Source organism: Melitaea cinxia, chromosome 28 (assembly GCF_905220565.1).
Source record: "Melitaea cinxia chromosome 28, ilMelCinx1.1, whole genome shotgun sequence".
Classification (NCBI taxonomy): domain Eukaryota; kingdom Metazoa; phylum Arthropoda; class Insecta; order Lepidoptera; family Nymphalidae; genus Melitaea; species Melitaea cinxia.
In genome coordinates this window covers 4,402,125-4,427,474 of record NC_059421.1, presented here as the reverse complement: position 1 = coordinate 4,427,474, position 25,350 = coordinate 4,402,125, and the positions used below count along the sequence as shown (strand labels likewise).

The window sequence follows — 25,350 nt, the reverse complement described above, 5'->3', positions numbered from 1 at the left end:
ATATTGACAAATTTATACTAGTAGTTACACTGCACAACTGAATAACATACTAATTTTCATAACACTTCTTCTAACTTCAATAAGAATTAGATTTATGCTGCGAGTATCGTTAGTGATAAAAATGAATTGCCTAACATCACATCCCTAGTCATGTGGTACTGACAGATGTCAACGTCATAAAGGCAACTATCACCCGCACCATACTACAGCGCAAACAATATAACTACCTGTAATCTCGAAGCATTGATTTTTAACGGACTTCCAAAAAAGGAGGAAGTTCTCAATTCGATTGTATTTCTTGGAACGAAGTTCCTTACGGCAGGCTTGGGGGAGATAGAGATTTTGCTGGGCGAAAATGTGAGACTAAAACCGTGAGAAAAATAAATAACGGAAGTGACGTAATATCAGTCACACGACTGTATAATATGACGTATGTAAAACCAAACTCATTTAACATTAGCAGCTATAAATTTTTGGCGTTTTTTGGTAAAATAATGAATTAAATAGCTATCGTTTGGGTGTAGTATCTATTTCTATAGTCTATTTTTTTAGAAGTCTCCTAAATGGTAAACAAATATGGCGTACTTCCGACCGCAGAAAATTAGAGTAATAGTGTAATTTAGTAAAGTGACATAAAGAGCAAATGAATGCAAAATACTAATATGCCATAGATGAGAGTAAATTTCATTTTTCATTCAAATATTATTGAAATTATTTCAAAACCTGATAATATATTTAATATTTTTTTATTATTGTTATCTCAAAACTTATGACTGGATGAACCGATTTCAATGATTTTTATTTTAGTCGAAAGGTGGTGCGTGTCATGTGGTTCCATTTAAATTTAATTGAGATCTAACAAGTACTTTTTAAGTTATATCTAATAATGCGTATTTGCTTGACTATTTTTTGTCGACCTACGTTGTATTATACCGCATAACTTTTAACTGTGTATTTGAGGATTCTAGTTTTATTCGAAAGCTAATACTTGTCTTGTAATCTCATTTAAATTTAATCGAGATATAATGAGTACTTTTTTGTGATCTTTGATGACCCGTATTTATGTGACTGTCGTGATGCCATCTATCAGAATTCAGTAAAACTACTTCAGCTCGGACTATTAATCTACTACGTAGTGAGCGATATTATCCACTAGAGGGCAGTAGAACTGCTACCGCCCTCTAGTGGATTCTTTAGTGAATCCTCTAGTGATCCAAGAATAAACTTGTTCTTTATGAATACTTTTTTTTGTTGATGATTATTGTTTTAGTTGAAATCTGATACTTGTCTTTTGGTCCCATTTTAATTTGATCGAGATCTGATGACTTCTTTTTAATAATCTTTGTGCGGATTATATTTAACGCGGATTTACTTGACTATTTTGCGTCTTATTACGTTGTATTACTTGTCGATGTAATTAATAATAATAATAATAATAATGTTTATTTCAGAATAAGTCTTACAAGTTGCTTTTATACAATACTTCTGCCAAACTGTAAAACAGTTTGTTGGCAAATGTAGCTCCTAATTTACATTGTAGGTAATACTCATTCTTACTGACTATTGTTAGTTTATTTTACACTAATTAAAATTATTTACAAGAAAATACATACTTAAGTTAGATGTTATATAATTCGATAATTCTTTCCTTGAGAACACTTAAAAGCCTCTTTTGTAGTTGATTTTTAAAAGATCGTTTTGTTAATTTATTGTTTTTTAATGTTAGTGGCAAATTATTAAAAATTATAGGCTCCATATATTTTCTTTTACGTTGACCGAAATAATTACTATATGTAGGTACTCCATATACTTTTTTGCTGACTGTTTTACGCCCCATAGGTTTATTAATACAAATTTTAAATTCATCGCAACACACACACACAGAATTGCTGAACAGCTATCAACAAAGTTACTTTGTCATGGACTGGCAGCATATTACACTCGATGAATAATTCCTCGTAATCACTGGATTTACATTTCTTTTTGACTTTATTGTTAACTAGCTGTTTTAAGAACCTAGTCTGTATTAATTTTAATTTGTCTAAATATGAATTAAAAAATAAAAATAGAAGTCGGTTTTTTTGCGAGCAAACACAATTATAAAAGTCCAAAGTCTTACATACAACCATATACTTATACCGATGTACCGTCAGCTATCATCGTCAATAAAACACAGTGACTGACGTTGAGTGCGGTGCATAAGCAAGCTGTCTTAGCTGATAAGAGAAAGTTTCTATCAACAAATGTCAGTGACGCTGTGTGATGTTGGCACAGGAGCAAGAGATGGAGAAGCAGAAGCTGCTGTTCCACCAGGCGCGGCTGGCGGCGCGCGGGGTGGCCGAGATGGTGCTGCTGCACATCTCCGCCAGCAAGGGCGTGCCCAGCGACATGGTCATGAAGACGCTGCAGCTCGGCATCTCCATCCTGCGCGGCGGCAACATCGACATCCAGATGGTGAGGCCACTTGTTCATCTGTATCTCCGGCACATCTCCGCCAGCAAGGGCGTGCCCAGCGACATGGTCATGAAGACGCTGCAGCTCGGCATCTCCATCCTGCGCGGCGGCAACATCGACATCCAGATGGTGAGGCCACTTGTTCATCTGTATCTCCGGCACATCTCCGCCAGCAAGGGCGTGCCCAGCGACATGGTCATGAAGACGCTGCAGCTCGGCATCTCCATCCTGCGCGGCGGCAACATCGACATCCAGATGGTGAGGCCACTTGTTCATCTGTATCTCCGGCACATCTCCGCCAGCAAGGGCGTGCCCAGCGACATGGTCATGAAGACGCTGCAGCTCGGCATCTCCATCCTGCGCGGCGGCAACATCGACATCCAGATGGTGAGGCCACTTGTTCATCTGTATCTCCGGCACATCTCCGCCAGCAAGGGCGTGCCCAGCGACATGGTCATGAAGACGCTGCAGCTCGGCATCTCCATCCTGCGCGGCGGCAACATCGACATCCAGATGGTGAGGCCACTTGTTCATCTGTATCTCCGGCACATCTCCGCCAGCAAGGGCGTGCCCAGCGACATGGTCATGAAGACGCTGCAGCTCGGCATCTCCATCCTGCGCGGCGGCAACATCGACATCCAGATGGTGAGGCCACTTGTTCATCTGTATCTCCGGCACATCTCCGCCAGCAAGGGCGTGCCCAGCGACATGGTCATGAAGACGCTGCAGCTCGGCATCTCCATCCTGCGCGGCGGCAACATCGACATCCAGATGGTGAGGCCACTTGTTCATCTGTATCTCCGGCACATCTCCGCCAGCAAGGGCGTGCCCAGCGACATGGTCATGAAGACGCTGCAGCTCGGCATCTCCATCCTGCGCGGCGGCAACATCGACATCCAGATGGTGAGGCCACTTGTTCATCTGTATCTCCGGCACATCTCCGCCAGCAAGGGCGTGCCCAGCGACATGGTCATGAAGACGCTGCAGCTCGGCATCTCCATCCTGCGCGGCGGCAACATCGACATCCAGATGGTGAGGCCACTTGTTCATCTGTATCTCCGGCACATCTCCGCCAGCAAGGGCGTGCCCAGCGACATGGTCATGAAGACGCTGCAGGCAAAGGTTATCTATATTGTATCTCCAGAGAAGTATTCATAAGTTGATCTCTGTGCCAGTGGTTGTAACCACCTTGTAATATATTTATTTACTGAAGAACAATCAACTTTTAATAGCGTTGTGATTACAAGAATCCGTTTAAGGAAAAATGTTGTGCAGGACAACATTTCTTTAATATTAACATGTTATTTTATTTTAGTTTATAAAATGACTGCACGAATAACACAAAATGCCTGAGCCTGAGTAGGCGGGGCCTGAGCCCGAGTGGGCGGGGCCGAAACCAGAGTGGGCGGGGCCTGAGTCCGATTAGGCGGGGCTTGGGTCTGAGTAGGCGGGGCCTGGGGGGGGGCGTGATCAGTGGGCGGGGCATGGTAGGCGGGGTCAGTGGGCGGGGCTTGGCCCACGGTGGGCGGAGCTTGGTCCCCAGTGGGTGTGGCCTCCGCAGCTCGTTGTGCCCTTGTCCTGACGCCCTTGAAGTCCTTGATATCTGGGTCTCCTTCTGCGGGCAGTTGAACTGAAGATGACCCCTTTCGCCGCACTTGTAGCACATGACTCCAGAGCTTTTCTTCGTAGGAGCCTTAACCTCCTTAACTTCCTCAGAGACCTCGCGGATCTTATGGGTTTGCCGTATGTCATGGCGAACAGCCTCGACCTCCAAAGCATGCGCCAATGCTTCCTTTAACGTGGTATGGTGACGAAGCCTCACTGCAGCTCTGACCTCCAGGTCTTTGATTCCGTCGACAAATGCTTGAACAATATTCGTGTCTACCATATTGGTGTCTGCTCCTGGGTGTGCCTTCCTGACGAGTTTTTCAATTTTGTGTTGCATTTTGTGTTGTTTGATGCTTAATTATTGGTAAACCTATATTTTTGATTGTAGTTTTAATAAAGAAAAACTTTCAGGGTATGCTCAATCACCTGAAGGACAAGAAAGACGTCGGCTTCTTTACTTCAATTGCTGGTCTCATGAACTCCTGTTCAGTTCTCGACTTGGACGCTTTTGAACGGAACACTAAAGCTGAAGGTACTTATTAGTGACATGATAGTAGTGTAGTACGTCCAGTCCTATGCTTCCACAAGTTCTCGCTAAAAATGGGGTGAACTCATGTCTGTTGTTCATTCTTAGTTTAGTGGAAAATTCAAGAACAATTATTTGTATAGGATTGGGAGTCGGTTTAGAAGGTGCGGCGGGAGAGAAAAACATGCACGATGCTGAGTTCACTTGTGCTCTGTTCCGATTTATACAACTTACTTGTGAAGGTCATAATTTGGGTAAGTGCCGTAAAATATATTTTAAATAAATTCAATTATGTATAATACAAGGGATTTAAAAAAACAACGATCTCATTGTTATAGTATTTTTTCAAGAATACTGAAATACTCATTTTCTTATTTCATTAGTTTATGATAGTTTTTAATAATTTGGAATAGGAACATTATTCTTCTGGGCTTGGACTTGTTTTTGATGAGTAGTGTGAGAGACATCACTATTCAGAGATAAGACCGCCCGCCCATTGCACGTTCTGTAATTAATTATAAGCTTTCCTTTTGTATAATTATTGTTTTCTACTGTGTGCAATAAAATTGTCTATTATTATTATTTAAATCTCCCATTGCCAATTAAGGTAGAGTAAATTTAACCGTGAGCTCTGGTCCCCAGAGTGGCAGAATTACCTCCGAACGCAGGCCGGCAACACCACCACGGTGAACGTGGTGATCTGCACCGTGGACTACCTGCTGCGCCTGCAGGAGTCCATCATGGACTTCTACTGGCACTACTCCAGCAAGGTATTTCTACTGGCACTACTCCAGCAAGGTATTTCTACTGGCACTACTCCAGCAAGGTATTTTTTTGACGCTAGAAAAAAATGCCTTTATGCACTGAGCCGCCGCCGACTCCGGCGGGACCCACACACCCGACACGGCCGCGCGCCTTTTTTTCTTCACGGCTGGGCTAGCCCACCCGGTGACGCTGTCGAGGCCGGTAGGGCTAACAGTTGTACACAATCCGACAAAAAACCATGAGCGCTCTATTACCCGGTGGCGCGTGAGAGGAATAGCGTTCTTCCGTCTCTCTATTGCGAAAGGGGCACAAATCGGCTACTATCACACATTTTTAACACCGTTCTGAGTTCACTTTCATGACACGTAATTGAGTTATTTTTCTACATCTCTTACACACTAACTCAGAAAACTTATTTATAATATATCCATTGTAAAACGTCAGATTGTGAACTGAACATTTGCATATCTGAAATATTGTATATTTTAAGAGATCGTTGACCTAATTTGATAATTTCTATTTACAACATTTTTCCGTGCCTCGGAGAGCACGTTAAGCCGTCGGTCCCAATTTTTATCATATACACCTGATAGCGATCGTTACTCATATTAGAGAATATATCCGCCAACCCGCATGCAGCAGATGGATTAAGCTCTGATCCTTCTCTTATATGAGGCAAGAGGCCTATGCCCAGTATTGGGATATTACAGGCTCAAGCGTACAACATTTTTTTTAGTATCATATACTACATTATCTCATGACTGAGAACAGACAACCATTGATATACTGTATCGAGTGACAGCTGTAAATGGTTGTCTTGTAGTTATGATCTTTTTCCCAATTATTTAGGACCCAATACCGTGATTTTCTACATGAAACATTATAGTATCTTTGTAATAAACTCCTTTATCCTACCTAAAATACATCCTCAAAATCTTTCGACAAAAAGATTTTAATACATTATGTTATCAACAGGAATTAATAGACCCAGCAGGAAAAGCGAATTTCTTTAAAGCAATTGGCGTTGCTTCGCAAGTGTTCAACACGCTCACTGAGGTCATTCAAGGTCCTTGTACTCAGAACCAACAAGCTCTGGCACATTCGAGGTATAGTTAAAATCTTCCGAAAATACTTTATAACCAATAACTTTGGTATGTGTAAATTTGTCGGTAAAATAAATAAAAGGATAATAAACTATATAAGCTACTTACAAAGATTTTTGCCGATTTATTATCGGGAAATTAGAAACCATAAGAATCTCAATAAAATGTTTATGAGCAATATTATTACTTTTTTAAATAACATTTTCCATAGTTATTCGTTTCTGGAGTGTAAGCTGTCTATACCAAAGAAAAAAAAATATCGAAAAATTTATTTTGAAAAAAAATTAATTATTAAAAAAAAACAAAACCCGACTGCAACTAATAACCACTAAAAAGGGAAAAACAAGCTTTATAATTTAGTGTGAAGTATATTTAGTGAAGTATAAATTATAAGTAAATAAATAAATAAAATTTAGTGCACCGTGTAATTAATATATTACTTTCATAAACTACAGATATTTTAATGTATTAATAATATACTCGTAATTATATACTTCAAATTATTTCAAGCCATTTAGGCTGTGGTAGATCAACAAATAAGCGTACAGCTCACCTCGTGGAAAGCAATTACCGTAACTTATAGATGTCTGCTACACCAGAAGCATTGCAAGCGCGTTGCCGACCCTATCCCCAATTCCCCCAGGAGTTGTGGTCACCTTAATAACCAACAGGAACAAAACACTCATTGATGGCAGTATTATTTAGCTTTGACCTTCTGTAAGGTCGAGGTACTACCCCATTCGGGCTGCCCTATATTTTGAGCAGGAAATTTCTTGCCATGCCGTATCTCAGTTAATTTACATACATACATACATACATACATTCCTATTCCATACATACAACATTACCCCCCTTCTGCAGTCGGGTAAAAAGGACGACAGCAGAAATTTTTCATATCGGTTGTCAATTGTGATCTTCAATTTTGACCATTAAATCTCTAGATTATGGGACGCAGTGGGCGGTTTCCTCTTCCTGTTCTCTCACATGCAGGACAAGTTGTCGAAGCACTCGTCTCAAGTGGACCTGCTGAAGGAGCTCCTCAACTTGCAGAAAGACATGATCACCATGATGCTGTCCATGCTCGAGGGGAACGTTGTCAATGGTAAGAAAAAATTTGAAAACTAATTTAAGTTGGTAAATTTGAAAACTAATACGTGTATTTCATAAAAATTAAGTTATAACAATGCGAATGACCTCTCACCTCACGGAATCAATAGAAATACAGTCAACAATTCAGCTTGTTACTATTTTTTGCAAGATTAATTACTCTTTAAAAATATAATTTTCTTCGGGACAAAATTATTACTGTTTTTGTATTTAAACTTTTGAAACTGAAATAAAATGTGTCAAAAAAAGACATGGAATACCAGAACAACTTATAAACATTAGAATTTAGAATTAAATTGTTAAAGCTTTGAATAATTATGATTTTTATTCGTCTCCAAATTGTAGAACATGAAATAAGACAAAACTTCTTTTATTATAGGGACAATCGGTAAACAGATGGTGGACACACTGGTTGAATCAGCGTCGAACGTAGAACTGATATTGAAGTACTTCGACATGTTCCTGAAACTAAAGGATTTGACATCAAGCGCCAGTTTTAAGGAAATTGACACTAATAGCGACGGTTGGGTTCTACCGAAGGACTTTAAGGAGAAAATGGAACAACAGAAGAGCTATACTCCGTGAGTTGGCTTAAGTCATTACTTAATTTATTTATAGTGCCCAGGATTATAAAATTTTATTGCTATTTACCCTTCTTTTACCTCTAAGATAAACACTTACTATATTTTACATAAGCCCTCCACGTGGAGGTACAATTGCCTGAATCACGATAGTACTAAGTTTTAGAGATACAAACATAACACATATACAGACAAGATGAACAGACGGACAAAAAATGGTACAAACAAACATTAACAATCATTTGGAATATACTGGTTGGAGAAGAAAAAATGTAACAATACAGAAATATAGCCGATTAAAAGGATGTTGCATTCGTTTCTAAGAGATGAAAGATTCAGTTAAAAATAATGTTTCAATTCTTCAATTACAGAGAAGAAATCGAGTTCCTCCTAGCGTGTTGTGAAACAAATCACGATGGTAAATTAGACTACGTTGGCTTCTGTGATCGTTTCCACGAACCAGCCAAAGAAATTGGTTTCAACCTTGCTGTTCTACTCACCAACTTATCGGAGCACATGCCTAACGAACCTAGGTAAACATTACGATAAATTTTAATTTAAGTCTTAGTATAATAAAGAGAGTAATCGATTTTAAATGTTTTGAATAAGTGTTTAATTTGCCTCTTTTTGATCTTATTATACCGACTTGGTACACCTCAAAACATCCGCTTATTACCTACGTCCTAAGGTTAATTTTTAGAGACTGCTTTATAATCAAGACTAACTTTTATACAATTCTTTAATATATAATGCAATGAGCATCAATAAATAAATAATGATTGCTACGACTAGATGAACAAAATGACCATTAAATAACGCGTAACTGAATTATATTAAATATCTTTTCAGATTAGCTCGCTTCCTTGAGACTGCAGGTTCCGTGTTGAACTACTTCGAACCATTCCTAGGCCGTATCGAGATTATGGGCGGTTCCAAACGAATAGAGCGCGTGTATTTCGAAATCAAGGAGTCCAACATTGAACAGTGGGAGAAACCACAAATTAAGGTACCTTATTTCGTTCTATCCTTTTATCTAACGATTTTATTTGCTATTTTGATCAGAGTAACTTATGCATCGAAAATTGTAATCTGGCTTGAAGGACCAACAGTATCACAAATATATTGTAACCCAATTTCTATATTCAGAAAATAATTCGTTTTGCACACTTATTGTTAAATTTCTGACATGTCGTGCAAAACTAATGGTTATCTAAATATAGGACCCGGGTATAGGATAATACAATTAATAATATCTATTTAATGGAATATTTAATGAATTTTCACTCTATTCTGATGACTAGCCTAATTATTCTACTCCAAGTATTATGGGTGCTCTCGCCTCTAGTCTGGTCGGAATATATGTATTTATTTATATATGTATTCTTTGAAAGAAAGTTTATTGAAAACAAATAGCTATAGCAGCCAGCTTTTACCTATGCTAGGCGTACACAGGCGTTAAGCTGCTTACGTATTAACATTTATGTTTATTTATTTAGTATCTAATAACAAACTTTTTTTTGTTCCTCAGGAATCGAAGCGAGCGTTCTTCTACAGTATCGTAACAGAAGGTGGTGATAAGGAAAAGTTGGAAGCTTTCGTTAACTTTTGCGAGGACGCCATCTTTGAAATGACCCACGCGTCCGGTCTAATGGCGGCCGGCGATGACGCGGTCGGGGGGCCCAAGCATCGTGAGGCCTACCACGTGTATATGGGCGATGATGAGGAAGAGAGGTGAGAAGAATGTTGATGTAATGTAATAAAGACTACTGCACTATGCTGTGTTATACAGAAATGTATTGTACTGTACTGTACTGTACAGTACTGTGCTGTACTGTACAGTACAGTACAGTACATGTGTACAGTACAGGTGTATATTAAAAGTAAATTTTTATTTAAAACTTAATATTGAAGTCTTGTTGCTTGAATAACAAAATTCAATAAGCGCTTTTGAGGAGAAGTAAAAAAGTTAAAGTATTAATATGTTGCGTGTATCAGAATATATCATTTAGCTACTGTGTGGAAGCTAAACTTTGTTCCTTAAAGAAAGTGGTCCTTCAAAACTGAATTCAAAACACATTAATATTCTTTTATTGCAGAGCTGGAAAGGACCCATTCCGTCGAGGTTATCAATCTGTGAAAGAAGGCATCGCTGCTGCATTTTCATCCTTATCACCATCTAACATAAAGTCTAGAATCGCAGATCTCCAACAGATGCCTCCCGCGGAACTTGTCGTCGGCTTCTTTAAGCTATTCTTTTACTTCTTCTACTACATTGGATACGGTTGTGTCGTTGTTTTGAGGTGAGTTTGAAATTTATTTCCAGATAAATGCGGTTCAATATCGATTGTATTATTAATAATGATTATCTCATTTCACGCAACGTTATCGGTGCACAGTCATTGGTAAAAATTCATATATCATTTAATGTTTGTTAAGTATAGTTTTGTTTTGTATCTTACTGTAAATGTGGGAAACGTAACTTTTAATATATGTAGGTGCTAGTACGTCAATATATTGAGGTATACTAATATGCTCCGTCTTACATCTGTTTTTTTTTTTTTAAAGATTTTATCTAACTATTCCAGATTTTGTGGTCATATTAAGCGCATTATAATGTTCTAGAAATTCAAGCATTTACAGTAATATACGTGTACATTTTATTTTGTATTTTAAAAGAAGCTAAATTGGTATAGGAGTATTATTTTATTTTTAGAAATATCTTCCATTTATTAATTATTATTATTAATTATTTTCTTTATTCTTTAGACATATTGCTTTCCATATTTTCTTTTTACTATCACAATAGCAAATAATTCAAGATTTGTATGTATGTTATGTACATAGCTCTGTAACTCAAGATATACAATTATTTGATAATTTAGTGCCTTCTTTCTTATAATTTGTACTTATTTCATACTCGAACACTAGTAAATGTAGCAGTATTACAACTATGCCTATTTTTTGTTTTCTGTTCCTTATAAGACACTTATTACATACACATTTCCTTATAAGGCATACTCAATACACGGAAAATTATTGCCAAGGCGAGTCGACATGAACCGACTAGTTTACTTCAGTGGGCTCGTGTCGGCTCCAGTCGGCACTAGTTTGCTCGTGTCGACTCCAGTCGGCACTAATCTGCTTGTGTCGGCTCCAGTTGACACTAGTCGGCTCCAGTCGGCACGTGTCAACTCCGTTGTGTTGTCAGGTACGTGTGCGGAGTACTGCTGGGCCTCATGCGCGGCCCGCAGACCGACGAGCCGCCTCCGGAACCAACGGAAGAGGAAAAAATCGGTCAGTTAAAGATGTCCCTCCACTCACACCACACACACAGAGTGACCGGGCAAAGTAAGCAAACATCTTTCTACTAGCACGGGCCGCTAACTAACCGACGATGTGAGGCTTCTGGTGACTGTGCTTGTGAGCGTGGCGGGCTGGGGGCTAAGAACGAATTAATTATTTTGACGTTTGGAAATGTAACAGATTGCTATACACTGCTGCATTTGTAGTCGTCCATTGAAGATTTCTGATTTCCAAATCGAGTTATTTTTATCAGATATGAAACTTTTAAATGTAATCAATTTGATTGTTACAAGATGTTCTATATTTAATTTAATTAAAAAAAGAAAATAAAAATAATAATATGTTCATTCTCTTTTTTACCACTTGGTTAAAATTTTTTGAGTCGTGAGCTTCGATTTAAAATATTTACTAATGTGCCTAAAATCGCGTTGCTAACATGTACAGGGTTGTTATTCAAATTTCTTTTTTTTTTATTGTTTAATAAATTAAAATAATATAACAAATTTACAAAAATTGCTTCATTAATTTGAAACGAAAAATTGCAAATGTAAATGACAAAATAAGATGACTAATTTTTGGGACTCATAAAGTAAAGGTATAGTTGTATATGTATACCAAAAATGGCAAACAATTTGATGATGATCAATTTTATGAACAGTAATTATTTTTGTACAACCAAACACACACAAACATACACACATAAGCACACACACGCGCACACACGGACACACACAGACAAAAACACACTTGACTCATACATTTTTTGTCTATTTTCTGTTTTTTTTTTTTCTTTTAATGTAATAATAATTAATTCTTATTAATTTATTTTAATACAAAACGCTTACTGAATTTATTTGCTAAACTATTTTTTTTTTTCAAAAATCTTAGAATATGTTTGGATTTGGTTGAAAAATATTAAAATTCTATGTAATATTGAATAACAAACAGATAATGTTGCTATTATGATAGCAAAATTCGAAAATAAAAATATTTATATAATTTTTAGACATTCCAGTTTTTTTTTTACATATATCAAAATAACATGTTTTGTAACATTAAAATTTAATATAGGTCCCCTTCGTCACTTACCGGCGTTACCAGTAGCGGACGATACTGGACAAATGCAAGTCTCTGCCTTCGGTCTGGATATCACTAAAGAAGACAATGGCCAGTAAGTTATTAATAATTTACTAATAGTGTTAGAAATAATGTCGGGTACTTCGAATACATATATTATGGAGATTTTTGACAACATGCCTTGAAAATAATAGCAAATAAAGAGAGTGTTGTTCGGACGCTTGTCCTGTGACAAAAAAAAATTCTCGTGATCTCAAAAAAAATTTGATTTCTTAAATTGTGGTGCAAATCATTTTTTTTCTAAAGTTGCCGAAAAGCCATTAAAAGTAATTAAACCAGTATATGGTATCAAGGTGATATCGGCAAATGTATTTATATAGAGGATAATAGTTAGTTACCTGTTGCTTTTTGCATCACCATTTATATACTTGGGCTTATCTCAATTATTGTTTTAACGTCTGTAGAAGATATAAGACCAATAACCCACGATTTATATACAACTCATTTTCAAAGGTAAACCCAAATCGTTTTCCAGGTTACAAGTGAAGCCTCACGAGTCGCCCAGTACCTCCACTCCTTCTTCAGGCGAAGAGGCTGAAGTGTCACCCGATGAAAGCGTTGAACACACAGAGGAACAGCAACCGCCTTCTCTTATCGACCTCTTGGGGTACGATTATGTTTACATGAAATTGAATTTTAACACTCGATTCCAAAAGTGTCCGTTACTAAAAATTGTAATTAGATCCGTTAAACACAAAAAGACAAAAAATGGTGAAAATATTTCTGTATGAATTATAAAACAACCTTTGTGATTTTTTTTTTTTTCGTTTAGTATACAGATTTGTGTAAAATTAGTCAATTTTTTGATACGAGTAGCGCTACAATATTGCGCTTCTACTATTCCTTAATTAAACTTCTGAACTTTCTGTTAAGGATTTGCATTTCAAGCCCGCGATAACTTTATAAAAAAAATTAAAGCTAAGTTCTTTTTGAATAAAGACATTTTAAATGTTTTCCACAGAGGCGAGCAAGCGAAAAAACAAGATCAAGAGCGTTTAGAAGCTCAGGCCGTTCAGCAGGCCGCCATGTCCGCCATCGAGGCCGAGAGCAAGAAGGTTTGTCGAATGATACTGTAATTTCTAGGTATTAATGCAGTGGCGGATTTAAACATTTGCCACCTGTAGGCTATTCCATTTTTGCCGCCACTACTGACCTTTGATATTGTAGCGGCCTAAAAAAAAGAAAAGGGAAATTTTATTTATGCTCAAATGCGTGCTACATGTGCTTTGTATAACACTTTTATCGTGTCGATTTTTTGTTATTCAGACGTTAGTGTGTTAACAGTAGTAGGGCAGTGAAATATTAGTTTGGATTTTTTTTTAAATGATGCTAAATAAAAAAAGTACCAAATTTGCGATCCCCTAAAATTTTCCGCCTTAGGCTCCAGCCTACTCAGCCTATGGTAAATGTGCTATTTAGCAACTACTCATGATGGGATCACCTTTCAAAAAATGCAGGTTTCTTACGATAGAGTTAACACATATTTCTTTAAACATTTTGAGCTCAACAATGGGATGAACGTGCGGCCTTAACCGGCGAACTTGTTCCTACTGATTGAATGAATTAAATTTTTTATCCCCTGATCTATCTCAGCTCGATTACAATTTTTTTTATGTGATTTTTATTATTAAGCTCATATCATAAAATAAATAATTTTGAAATGGTTTATAATATTAGAAAATAAAATAACTATTTTCATTGTTCGCATGCAGCAACGCTATCGTTACAAAAAGGTAATTTTGGATATGTAATTGTGTATGATGTAATATTGGTACATATTAAATATAACTGTAAGTAATTTATTTATATAAATGGGAAATATTTGAGAAAAAAAGGATGTCTGTCCCTATGGATCTCATTCGTTAAGCTGTCTGATTGTTACTCATAGTAGCCAACCTGCAGTGGAGCAGCGTGGTAGATTAAGTTTCGATCCTTCGACATGAATAAAGACGCCTAGCCCAGCAGTGGGATGTTAGAGTCCAGTCAGCATCCAAATCATAAAGATTACAATATAAAGTCATTTAAAAGACCTCTATAGAGTTCGAACATGACGTCTTATGTAGCTTATTTTATGAGCTCTTAAGATGTCCTTGAGTTCTTAACGAATTCATAAATGGGAAGTCAATTTTGATGTCTAAATATCTTTTTATCTCTCTATGTGTTCATTTTTGAAAGTTCGGAAAAAAGAGCTCTTTGCTCCTTTCTCTTTGATGAGATCTGAAAGTCTACGTTAGGTAGCGCACTTAACTTCTTGAGGAGGTCTTAAAAGCGTCATTCAGATGAAGGACTACGAAAGGAAAAAGGAAGGATGATGTACTGTGTGGCTACGGTACTAAAGGATTTAGCCACCCCCTCTCTTCCCGTGGGTGTCGTAAGAGGCAACTAAGGGATAGCACAGTTCCGCTACCACCTTGGAACTTATAAAGCCGACCGATGGCGGGATAACCATCCAACTGCTGGCTTTGCAATACACAGGTCGAAGACGGGCAGCAGCGTCCTCGGTGCGACAAAGCCAGCCCTGCGGTCACCGACCCGCCTGCCCAGCGTGGTGACGATGGGCAAAACACATGAGCTCACGCTATTTTTGGCGTAAACTTGTGGAGGCCTATGTCCAGCAGTGGACTGTGATAGGCTGTAATGATAATGATGAGATGAAGGACCCGAAGTCCGAATCATAAACCTGAGCTCATACGGACTGCCCCCCCCCCCAGCAGCAGAGCGTGGCGGGCCCCGCGCCGTCCGCGCTGGGCGCCGTGGACCTGTCGCAGTACACGCGGCGCGCCGTGTCCTTCCTGGCGCGCAACTTCTACAACCTCAAGTACGTGGCGCTCGTGCTCGCCTTCTGCATCAACTTCGTGCTGCTCTTCTACAAGGTAACGCCGCCTCTTTGTTACTGGGTCGGCAAACATGCGTACGGCTCGTCTAATGGTAAGCGATTACCGTAGCTTATAGTCTGCAACACCAGAAGCATCGCAAGCACTTTGCTATAGAGGGAACCTACCCTGTGTGAGAAAGGTGATGGATGTAAGAAAGATCAAGTATGAGGCATGAAAATACGAGAGGCATAAAAGCGAGAACTGGTATGAAAGAGTAGATAGTAAACAAAGTCTTCGACCCCTATATCGGAGGGTAAGAAAAAAAAAAAAAAAAAAAGCACTTTGCTAACCATATCACCAATCCCCCCCCCCCACCACGAGCTCGGGTCAGCTTACTCACCAATGGGAACACAACACTGCTTGAAAGCAGTATTATTTAGCTGTGAACTTCTGTATGATAATGACGATTATGTCTTTTGTGATTCTTTGTGTCGTAAAATCAGTAGGAATTTTCTTCTATCCCTACTTTCTTATCTTTCAAGCGAATATTATCGACAGACATATTCCCGTGTAATCATATAAATTGTAATAAATTGTATATAAATTATGTAATGTATTTTTATTATATGTTTATATGGTAATAATGGGCAACACCCATGAGTTCATGCCATTTTTAGCGCAAACTTGTAGAGGAGGCCTATGTCCAGCAGTGAACTGCAATAGGCTGAAATGATGATGATGATGATGATGATGATGATGATAATAATAATAATGAATTTAAAAAATGCAATTGGTCAACTAGTAGAACGACTATTTGTACAAATAGTTGAAAAACTAAATTAAAAATTAAAACTAGATTAGTCAAGCAAATTATGTATCTTATCGAACCATAACAAGTATGCAACTATTTGAGGAAGGAACTTGTAATCTTGTCGAATCCAGTGATAAGGTAAGCTACCCTTTGAGCAATTAACTGACTTTGAGACTGATCGACAAATTTTGTTCTTGAGATACTAAAAGCTAGCCAAAACTGAGGAATTGATCTAGAAACAAGAATTTCGGTAAAAATAATTAAAACATATAGTTGTTAATTGAGAAATCTTGACTTGTTAAGAAAGACAAAAATACTTCTAAAAAAACATTGCCTTCCTATTTTATTATCGATAAGTAATTATTTATAGGTGTCTACATTAGAAGTGGAACGAGGTGAGGGTTCCGGTATCGGAGACATTATCAGCGGGTCGGGCTCTGGACATGGATCTGGTAGTGGAGATGGTACGTTCATAATCATATTTTAATAATTCTTTTGTATTTATTGATCCGACAGATGTTGTACTTTTTGAACTTTTGAATGATTGTTCCTGAGATTAGAGCGTTCAAACAAACAAACTATTCAGCTTTATAATCTATAATAATACATATAAATGCGAAAGGTCACTCACTCATCACGAAATCTCCGAAACTATAACACCTATAAACTTGAAATTTGGCAAGTGGGCTCCTTATAGAACGTAGACATCCGCTAAGAGCGGATTTTACGAAACTGGACCCGTAAGGGGGTAAAACGGGGGTTGCAAGTTTGTATGAAAGTCCTATGTTTTTGAAGTAAGATACTTGAAATTTAAAATGTACGCTCTTTAGATGGTGAGAAGGTGTCCAAATAATGTATCTTTAGAAATCAACTCCTTTTTGGGGTTAAAACGGGGGATGGTAGGTTGACTCCCTCATCACGAAATCTCCGAAACTATAACAGCCACAAACTTGAAATTTAGCAGGTAGGTTCCTAATAAGGCGTAAACATTCGCTAAGAGCTGATTTTACGAAACTCGACCTCTAAGGGGATAAAACAGGGGTTGGAAGTTTGTATGAAAGTCCTACGTATTTAAAAGTAATGTATTTTTTCCATTCCAATAAAGCATTTCAGTGGCTGAAATAAAAAAATAATTTGCGTTAAACATCTTGATAGTGATTCATATCTTCATAACCACGCGGACGTAGTCGCGGGCAACAGTTAGTGTATTATAAAACAAAGTCCCCAAAAGTATGTGATCGATTCCCTCAAAATCGGCTGAATGGATTTTCATGCGGTTCAACCAATGGAGAGAAGGCTTCAAGAGGAAGGTTTACGGAACGGTTAAGCCGATTTTGATGAGAGTAAAAACTTCTTAATTTCATATAAGTGAGCAAAGTCACAAAGTAACATAGTAGTATAATACCTACATTATTTTTATCACAGGTGGTAGCGGTGAGGGTGATGATGATGACCCACTAGAAGTAGTGCTCATAGATGAAGACTTCTTCTATATGGAACATGTAATCAACGTCGCTGCTGTACTACATTCGATTGTGTCTCTGGCGATATTGATTGGTTATTATCATCTTAAGGTAAGACAACTTATTATGTTAGAAAAATAGATCAGATAGAAGTAAAACTATACACTACAGTTACCTTCAACATACTTTTAAGAAACTAAAGTTTTAAATTCTTTACCTTATTTTATTCGAGACTTTGTCAAAGGTATGTACTATACCTTGGATGATGATATTTTTGCTTGAGTAATTGTTTTAGTACCTGGAAGGCGCCACATAAAAAAAAAATGATATAAGTTACATTTATGTAATATAAATATTTTTTTTTCAGGTTCCGTTGGCTATATTCAAACGAGAAAAAGAAATAGCACGTAAGCTTGAGTTTGACGGTCTGTACATCGCGGAGCAACCTGAAGACGACGACCTCAAGAGCCATTGGGACAAACTCGTGATTTCTGCCAAGTAAGCTTTTGTTTTTCACAAAATATGTGTGTCACATCTTATTATTTCATATCATGACACCTCCAAACGCAGATTGGGTCAAGGTTATTCTTCTTAGCAAAAATAAAGTATATTAGCTGAAAATTTTCTGCAAATACCTTTACCATTATATCTTCTGTCAAAAAAGAATTTTTTTAAAGAAATTTAGCAGTTATGAGGCACTTTCTGTTAAGATCCATATATCCTAATCATTGAATATTCCGACGTTCAGATAAAGCATTTAAACACTAATTATCATTACGTATCTTTAAATTTTATGGTATAGTTATTGCTAGCAAAATCGTCGAATTTTTCGTTACTCAGATCGTTCCCTGTCAACTATTGGGATAAGTTCATCAAAAAGAAAGTTCGTGCGAAATATTCGGAGACGTATGACTTCGACTCGATTTCAAACATGCTTGGAATGGAGAAGACATCGTTCTCTGCGCAGGAAGATGAGGGCAGCAAGGGATTCCTGCACTAGTAAGTTGGCAATTGATTGTAAATAATTCCAACAATTAATATATTTGTATAAATTATAAATCATTAAAATTTTTATCGAAATAGTTTGTACTTCAATTTTAAAGAGCAATAATCTAACTAAACATTAAAACATTAAATGTAATTTAAATATACTATAATATTATAGTATAATATAATATTACTAGCTGACCCCGCAAACGTTGTTCTGCCATATTTGTTATTAACCCCCTTAATCCCCCCCCTCCCTTTTTTAACTTAGGGGGATGGAAAATAGATGTTGTTCGATTCTCAGACCTACCCAATTACCCAATGCACATAAAATTTCATGAGAATCGGTCAAGCCGTTAAGGAGGAGTTTAACTACAAACACCGCGACACGAGAATTTTATATATTAGATTACAATCTAAATTAACCATATAAACAGCTTAGATGTGAGAATTCAACCTCGGCTAATGAACCGATGTCCGAAAAAGGAGGAAGTTCTCAATTCGAGTGTATTTTTATGTATGTTTTCTCAGAACTTTTTACTGGACCAATTTCGATGATTCTTTTTTTAAATGTAAAGGTGGTGCTTATCATGTGGCCACCTTACATAAGATCACAGCTAAAACATATCATTTTCAAGCAATGTTGTGTTCCTGTGGTGAGTAAGGTGACCAGCACCTCTTGGGGAGGATCCGAGTGGGTCGAAAAACTTGTTCCGAAGTTGCAAGCATCAATACGCTACGGTAGCCACCTTCCACCAGGCGCTCACCGTACGCTTACTTGCGACCCTAGTCACCTAAAAATAAATAAATGAGTTATCATCAACATAACAATCAAATATCCTAATTTCTGACTCGATTCCATCTAACCGTCCAGCATCATCAACATCGACTGGCGCTACCAGGTGTGGAAGGCGGGCGTGACGATCACGGACAACTCGTTCCTGTACTCGCTGTGGTACTTCAGCTTCTCGGTGATGGGCAACTTCAACAACTTCTTCTTCGCCGCCCACCTGCTGGACGTGGCCGTGGGCTTCAAGACGCTGCGCACCATCCTGCAGTCCGTCACCCACAACGGGAAACAGGTGCCGGCTTCTGCTATGATCCAATCCTTCTACCGTGGTGCTTTTCATGATTTCGTCTAGAAAGCTGTGGAAAATGCAATTGCTGTTGTTTAAATTTTTGTGTAATTAATAATATTCAATTCTTTTTGCGATCGTTTTACTGATTTAATATAAAAAGCTGTTGATACTATGACAACTATCTATAAGTTTTAGAAGATCGTGGATATAAAAACTGGTACTATCGATCACATCGATAACAAAAAATTGTAGTTTTTATTTAGTTAGGGGAAATTTTGATTCTAAATTCTTATCCCCAACTTTTATCTTTTACCTTTTATTTTTTCGTAATATTCATTATCGAATGCTTTTTCATGATTTAAAGTAATAACATACAAATAATACAAAAAATTAGCCGTTAAAAAGATATTTCGACTACATCTACGTTCAAATTTTTTAAACCATCTCCATATCATCAAATATAGTAAATATGAAATGACTAATACAATCTACAAATTCCCCAGTTGGTCCTGACAGTGATGCTGCTTACAATCATCGTGTACATCTACACGGTGATCGCGTTCAACTTCTTCCGCAAGTTCTACGTTCAAGAGGAAGATGACGAAGTCAATAGGAACTGTCACGATATGCTTACGGTATGTTTATTTTTACATACTATAGACTTGAAAGTTGGTAGTTGGCGCTGAGTGGTTACGGCAGTAAATAATAGAACCACCCCCTCTCTTCACATGGGTGTCGTAAGAGGTGACTAAGGGATGACACACTTCCACTACCACCTTGGAACCTATAAACCGATGGCGGGATAACCATCCAACTGCTGGTTTGATATTGGCGTGGTGACTAATCGGCAAAACACATGAGTTCGCGCCATAAAGTCTAGTGCGAACTTGGGGAGACCTATATCCAGCAGTGGACTGCGATAGGCTGAAGTGAAGGTGACTGAGTTAGTCTTTCATGCTACACTGGTGAACTGTTTGCGGAAACAAAACTTAATTTAGAGTTAAAGATCCATTATCTCGTAGATTAAGGAGTTTCGCTTTATTTGCGCAGGAATATCATTTTGATACATTTGCGAGTTTGACGTGACACAATTTATTAAAATTGTCAGTTTGGATCGTTGATATTAGGCGACAATTGGTAATCATGAATTTTATAAGTTTCAAATGTTTATTTGGAATCCAAGTACATACCGTAGGTTTTCATTAATATTACAGTCCTAACTTAGATACCCGTTTCGGGGTTGAAATAATATGAATTTTGATGTATGTATTAAAAAAATCTATGTCCCGTTCTGCAGTGCTTCGTGTTCAACCTGTACAAGGGTGTCCGCGCCGGTGGCGGCATCGGCGACGAGCTGGAGCCGCCCGACGGAGACGACTCCGAGGTGTACCGCATCATCTTCGACATCTCCTTCTTCTTCTTCGTCATCGTCATCCTGCTCGCCATCCTGCAGGGTCAGTACACTCTAGAACCTTCGCTCTTGAGCTGGCCAGTGAACTCTATCATCGGCGACGAGCTGGAGCCGCCCGACGGAGACGACTCCGAGGTGTACCGCATCATCTTCGACATCTCCTTCTTCTTCTTCGTCATCGTCATCCTGCTCGCCATCCTGCAGGGTCAGTACACTCTAGAACCTTCGCTCTTGAGCTGGCCAGTGAACTCTATCATCGGCGACGAGCTGGAGCCGCCCGACGGAGACGACTCCGAGGTGTACCGCATCATCTTCGACATCTCCTTCTTCTTCTTCGTCATCGTCATCCTGCTCGCCATCCTGCAGGGTCAGTACACTCTAGAACCTTCGCTCTTGAGCTGGCCAGTGAACTCTATCATCGGCGACGAGCTGGAGCCGCCCGACGGAGACGACTCCGAGGTGTACCGCATCATCTTCGACATCTCCTTCTTCTTCTTCGTCATCGTCATCCTGCTCGCCATCCTGCAGGGTCAGTACACTCTAGAACCTTCGCTCTTGAGCTGGCCAGTGAACTCTATCATCGGCGACGAGCTGGAGCCGCCCGACGGAGACGACTCCGAGGTGTACCGCATCATCTTCGACATCTCCTTCTTCTTCTTCGTCATCGTCATCCTGCTCGCCATCCTGCAGGGTCAGTACACTCTAGAACCTTCGCTCTTGAGCTGGCCAGTGAACTCTATCATCGGCGACGAGCTGGAGCCGCCCGACGGAGACGACTCCGAGGTGTACCGCATCATCTTCGACATCTCCTTCTTCTTCTTCGTCATCGTCATCCTGCTCGCCATCCTGCAGGGTCAGTACACTCTAGAACCTTCGCTCTTGAGCTGGCCAGTGAACTCTATCATCGGCGACGAGCTGGAGCCGCCCGACGGAGACGACTCCGAGGTGTACCGCATCATCTTCGACATCTACTTCTTCTTCTTCGTCATCGTCATCCTGCTCGCCATCCTGCAGGGTCAGTACACTCTAGAACCTTCGCTCTTGAGCTGGCCAGTGAACTCTATCATCGGCGACGAGCTGGAGCCGCCCGACGGAGACGACTCCGAGGTGTACCGCATCATCTTCGACATCTCCTTCTTCTTCTTCGTCATCGTCATCCTGCTCGCCATCCTGCAGGGTCAGTACACTCTAGAACCTTCGCTCTTGAGCTGGCCAGTGAACTCTATCATCGGCGACGAGCTGGAGCCGCCCGACGGAGACGACTCCGAGGTGTACCGCATCATCTTCGACATCTCCTTCTTCTTCTTCGTCATCGTCATCCTGCTCGCCATCCTGCAGGGTCAGTACACTCTAGAACCTTCGCTCTTGAGCTGGCCAGTGAACTCTATCATCTCCATTTTTATTGTATTTTTAAATTTCCGTTGTTCCATCTAGCTCATGTTTGAAAATTCCTGACCATAATTCTTGACCAAATCCAGGTTTTTTTTTAAATTTAAAATTAACATCCACGGGCTCTAAAATGCCCACCCCTTTTGTGGAACATCATGCATTATGATCATGTTTATCCTACAGACGATTTATTATTCAAACTCCTGATCGACAGTCCAGTGGCTGCGTAATAGTAAAGCTAGGACGTGGTCCGACGCTGACAGAAATCTCAATGTTTAGAAAGCTCTAGTATAATCAAAATAAATAATATAAAATTAAAAATCATCAGGTTTGATCATCGACGCCTTCGGAGAGCTCCGTGACCAGTTGGAGTCAGTGAAGGAGGACATGGAGTCCAACTGCTTCATCTGCGGCATTAATAAAGATTACTTTGATAAGGTAACGAGCACTTGACATTAGAATGACGTAAATTAACTTAAGATGGTGATTATAAAAATGTTTTCAATAATTTCAAGCTTTTCCGTTACAAAGAAATAAATGTTACCCTTAATGATATTGAAATAGGTTAAATGCGCCTTATTGTGTCCATTAATTTAATTTTTGCATATTATGTACGATAAATAGATATTCATAAGTGTGGACAAAGTACACTTTTCCTAAACCCATAAGCTAATAAATAAAGAACGTGTACATTAATTTAATGCATCTTAACTGATTTCACACTTTAGCTCTAAGATGTAGAGGGTTACAATAGTTTCCGCTTGCCTCAGGTCCCGCACGGGTTCGACACCCACGTCCAGCGGGAACACAACCTCGCCAACTACATGTTCTTCGTGATGCATCTCATAAACAAACCAGACACCGAATATACAGGTCATTGATACAGCAATAATTAAGTTTGTCACCACCGAAATTATTTACTATATTATTTGATTTGGAATAGCCTGTACCAGTCCATTGCTGTGCATAGGCCTCCACGTAGAAGAGTCGTTGCTACATTGGGTTTACGTTTTTCTAAATTGTTCTAGAATATTTTAAAAAGTTCTTTATAGTACAATGGTAAACCAACACTGGATACCATTAAACTGGTATAAAGTAGTGGTACCAGTCTACGGAATTAACATTATCATCATTAACTAAATTTTCTTGTTATATAATAATAAAGAAAATAGTAATTAATATGTATTTTTTTTTTAATTTTGATTCTTATTTTAGGTCAAGAAACATTCGTATGGAACATGTACACACAAAGATGTTGGGACTTCTTCCCTGTGGGTGACTGCTTCAGAAAACAATACGAAGACGTCATGGGCGAATAGGAAACACCAAATATCAGTCAATTGTGTACCTATCTCTTCATATCTGACTCTTTCATTTATATATAGAGTGATAAGGACGACAAATTGATTTAATATTTGGTAATGATCTGTACAAATGTTCTATTAAACATTTTAATGTTAAAAATTAAAGTATCAATTGTTGCTCAAAACTAAAACAATTTATAAAACAATTGCTGATGTGGTTCTTCGTCGTTACAATTTAAATTTATAAAGAAAATAATGGATGGAATTGAATTTTATTATTATGTAACGGTAACTTATGCACAAAATTGATGCCTCTTCTGAAAAATAAACTAATTATTTTTATATTTATAAATAAAAGTTCTTCAACGTAAATACTGCTTGAATACTTCGATGTAAAAATTGAACAATATGTGTTATTAATAATCAATAGCTTCATGACTGAAAGCTGTCAAATATATTCTTCTCTGATAAATGATGAAGGTGGCCTTTCCAAGTAAATTTTCTATTTTAACATTTCGATATAGTTTATGTAAGATAATTTAAACGTGTTAATGTATAAATAAATAAATCTTTAATTTATTCCATTGCAATCGTTTCATTTTATAACTGCCCCATCTGAAATTTCATAATAATAATATAGGTAATTTATTAATTTAATTAAAAAAAATCATAGTAGTAACGCTATCGGTCTTATAAAATTTTAAATCAATAGTATTTCTTGACTTGGACTTGGAAATTATTTGTAACTGGAGAAAGATGTACAGCCTGACAGTAAATCCTGCTAAGTCTCAGGCTATTGTCGTTGGCAGCCAGAACCTGATTTCTAGAATCGATTGGGTGGAATTACCGAAGCTAAAATTCAACGGAACCGTCATACCATATAGCAAGAATGTAAAAAACTGTTTATACATAGACTCTACGTTATCGTGGACCAATCACATTAAAGAATTAAGCCGAAAAACTATAGCATCACTAAAATCTCTTCAGAGGTTACGTTATTTTTTTGGCAATTCCTACCAAAGTTATGCTAGCCCAATGTCTAATCCTATCCATTCTCGACTATGCCGACGCAAGCTATCTCAATTTAACCGAAGAACAAATGAATAAACTTGAGCGTCTCCAAAACATCGCCATACGTTTCATATTTGGTTTGCGCAAATATGATCACGTCTCCGAATTTCGTTCAAGGCTCAAATGGTTACCTATCCGCTTTCGCCGGAATCTGCATGTTTTCTCGCTATTGTACTGTGTGTTATTCCACAAAAATGCACCAATCTACCTCAAGGATAAATTTGAATTTCTTGGAACTCACAATAAAACTTTTCGTTCAGCAGAGAACCTCACACTGAAGCTTCCTGTGCACAACACGAAATTTTATAAAATGTCTTTTTCTGTACAGGCAGTCCAATTATGGAATGCGTTGAACTCAACATCAAACAAAATCGGTTCATAAACGAAGAAGTTATCTCCGAACATACATAAAAAAAAATATATATATATATACGG

At 38.3% G+C, this 25,350-nt stretch overlaps 1 protein-coding gene across 1 annotated transcript in view; it reads left to right on the top strand.

Moving 5' to 3' along the window:
- LOC123667650 (ryanodine receptor) overlaps nucleotides 1-24,027 on the top strand; it is a 178,661-nt gene extending 154,634 nt beyond the window's left edge. Inside the window, exons 86-111 of the mRNA XM_045601509.1 lie at nucleotides 2,275-2,454; nucleotides 4,474-4,594; nucleotides 4,732-4,842; nucleotides 5,231-5,358; nucleotides 6,329-6,459; nucleotides 7,398-7,558; nucleotides 7,943-8,144; nucleotides 8,516-8,677; nucleotides 8,994-9,150; nucleotides 9,673-9,875; nucleotides 10,241-10,444; nucleotides 11,353-11,438; nucleotides 12,519-12,618; nucleotides 13,060-13,191; nucleotides 13,546-13,639; nucleotides 15,299-15,457; nucleotides 16,582-16,675; nucleotides 17,637-17,785; nucleotides 18,042-18,172; nucleotides 18,515-18,673; nucleotides 19,536-19,743; nucleotides 20,244-20,375; nucleotides 21,038-22,490; nucleotides 22,869-22,978; nucleotides 23,311-23,413; nucleotides 23,756-24,027. Coding sequence (XP_045457465.1) covers nucleotides 2,275-2,454; nucleotides 4,474-4,594; nucleotides 4,732-4,842; nucleotides 5,231-5,358; nucleotides 6,329-6,459; nucleotides 7,398-7,558; nucleotides 7,943-8,144; nucleotides 8,516-8,677; nucleotides 8,994-9,150; nucleotides 9,673-9,875; nucleotides 10,241-10,444; nucleotides 11,353-11,438; nucleotides 12,519-12,618; nucleotides 13,060-13,191; nucleotides 13,546-13,639; nucleotides 15,299-15,457; nucleotides 16,582-16,675; nucleotides 17,637-17,785; nucleotides 18,042-18,172; nucleotides 18,515-18,673; nucleotides 19,536-19,743; nucleotides 20,244-20,375; nucleotides 21,038-22,490; nucleotides 22,869-22,978; nucleotides 23,311-23,413; nucleotides 23,756-23,859 — 4,974 coding nt within the window. The 3' untranslated portion in view covers nucleotides 23,860-24,027. The remainder of the gene's footprint in view (nucleotides 1-2,274; nucleotides 2,455-4,473; nucleotides 4,595-4,731; nucleotides 4,843-5,230; nucleotides 5,359-6,328; nucleotides 6,460-7,397; nucleotides 7,559-7,942; nucleotides 8,145-8,515; nucleotides 8,678-8,993; nucleotides 9,151-9,672; nucleotides 9,876-10,240; nucleotides 10,445-11,352; nucleotides 11,439-12,518; nucleotides 12,619-13,059; nucleotides 13,192-13,545; nucleotides 13,640-15,298; nucleotides 15,458-16,581; nucleotides 16,676-17,636; nucleotides 17,786-18,041; nucleotides 18,173-18,514; nucleotides 18,674-19,535; nucleotides 19,744-20,243; nucleotides 20,376-21,037; nucleotides 22,491-22,868; nucleotides 22,979-23,310; nucleotides 23,414-23,755) is intronic.
- Nucleotides 24,028-25,350: the final 1,323 nt, after the last annotated feature.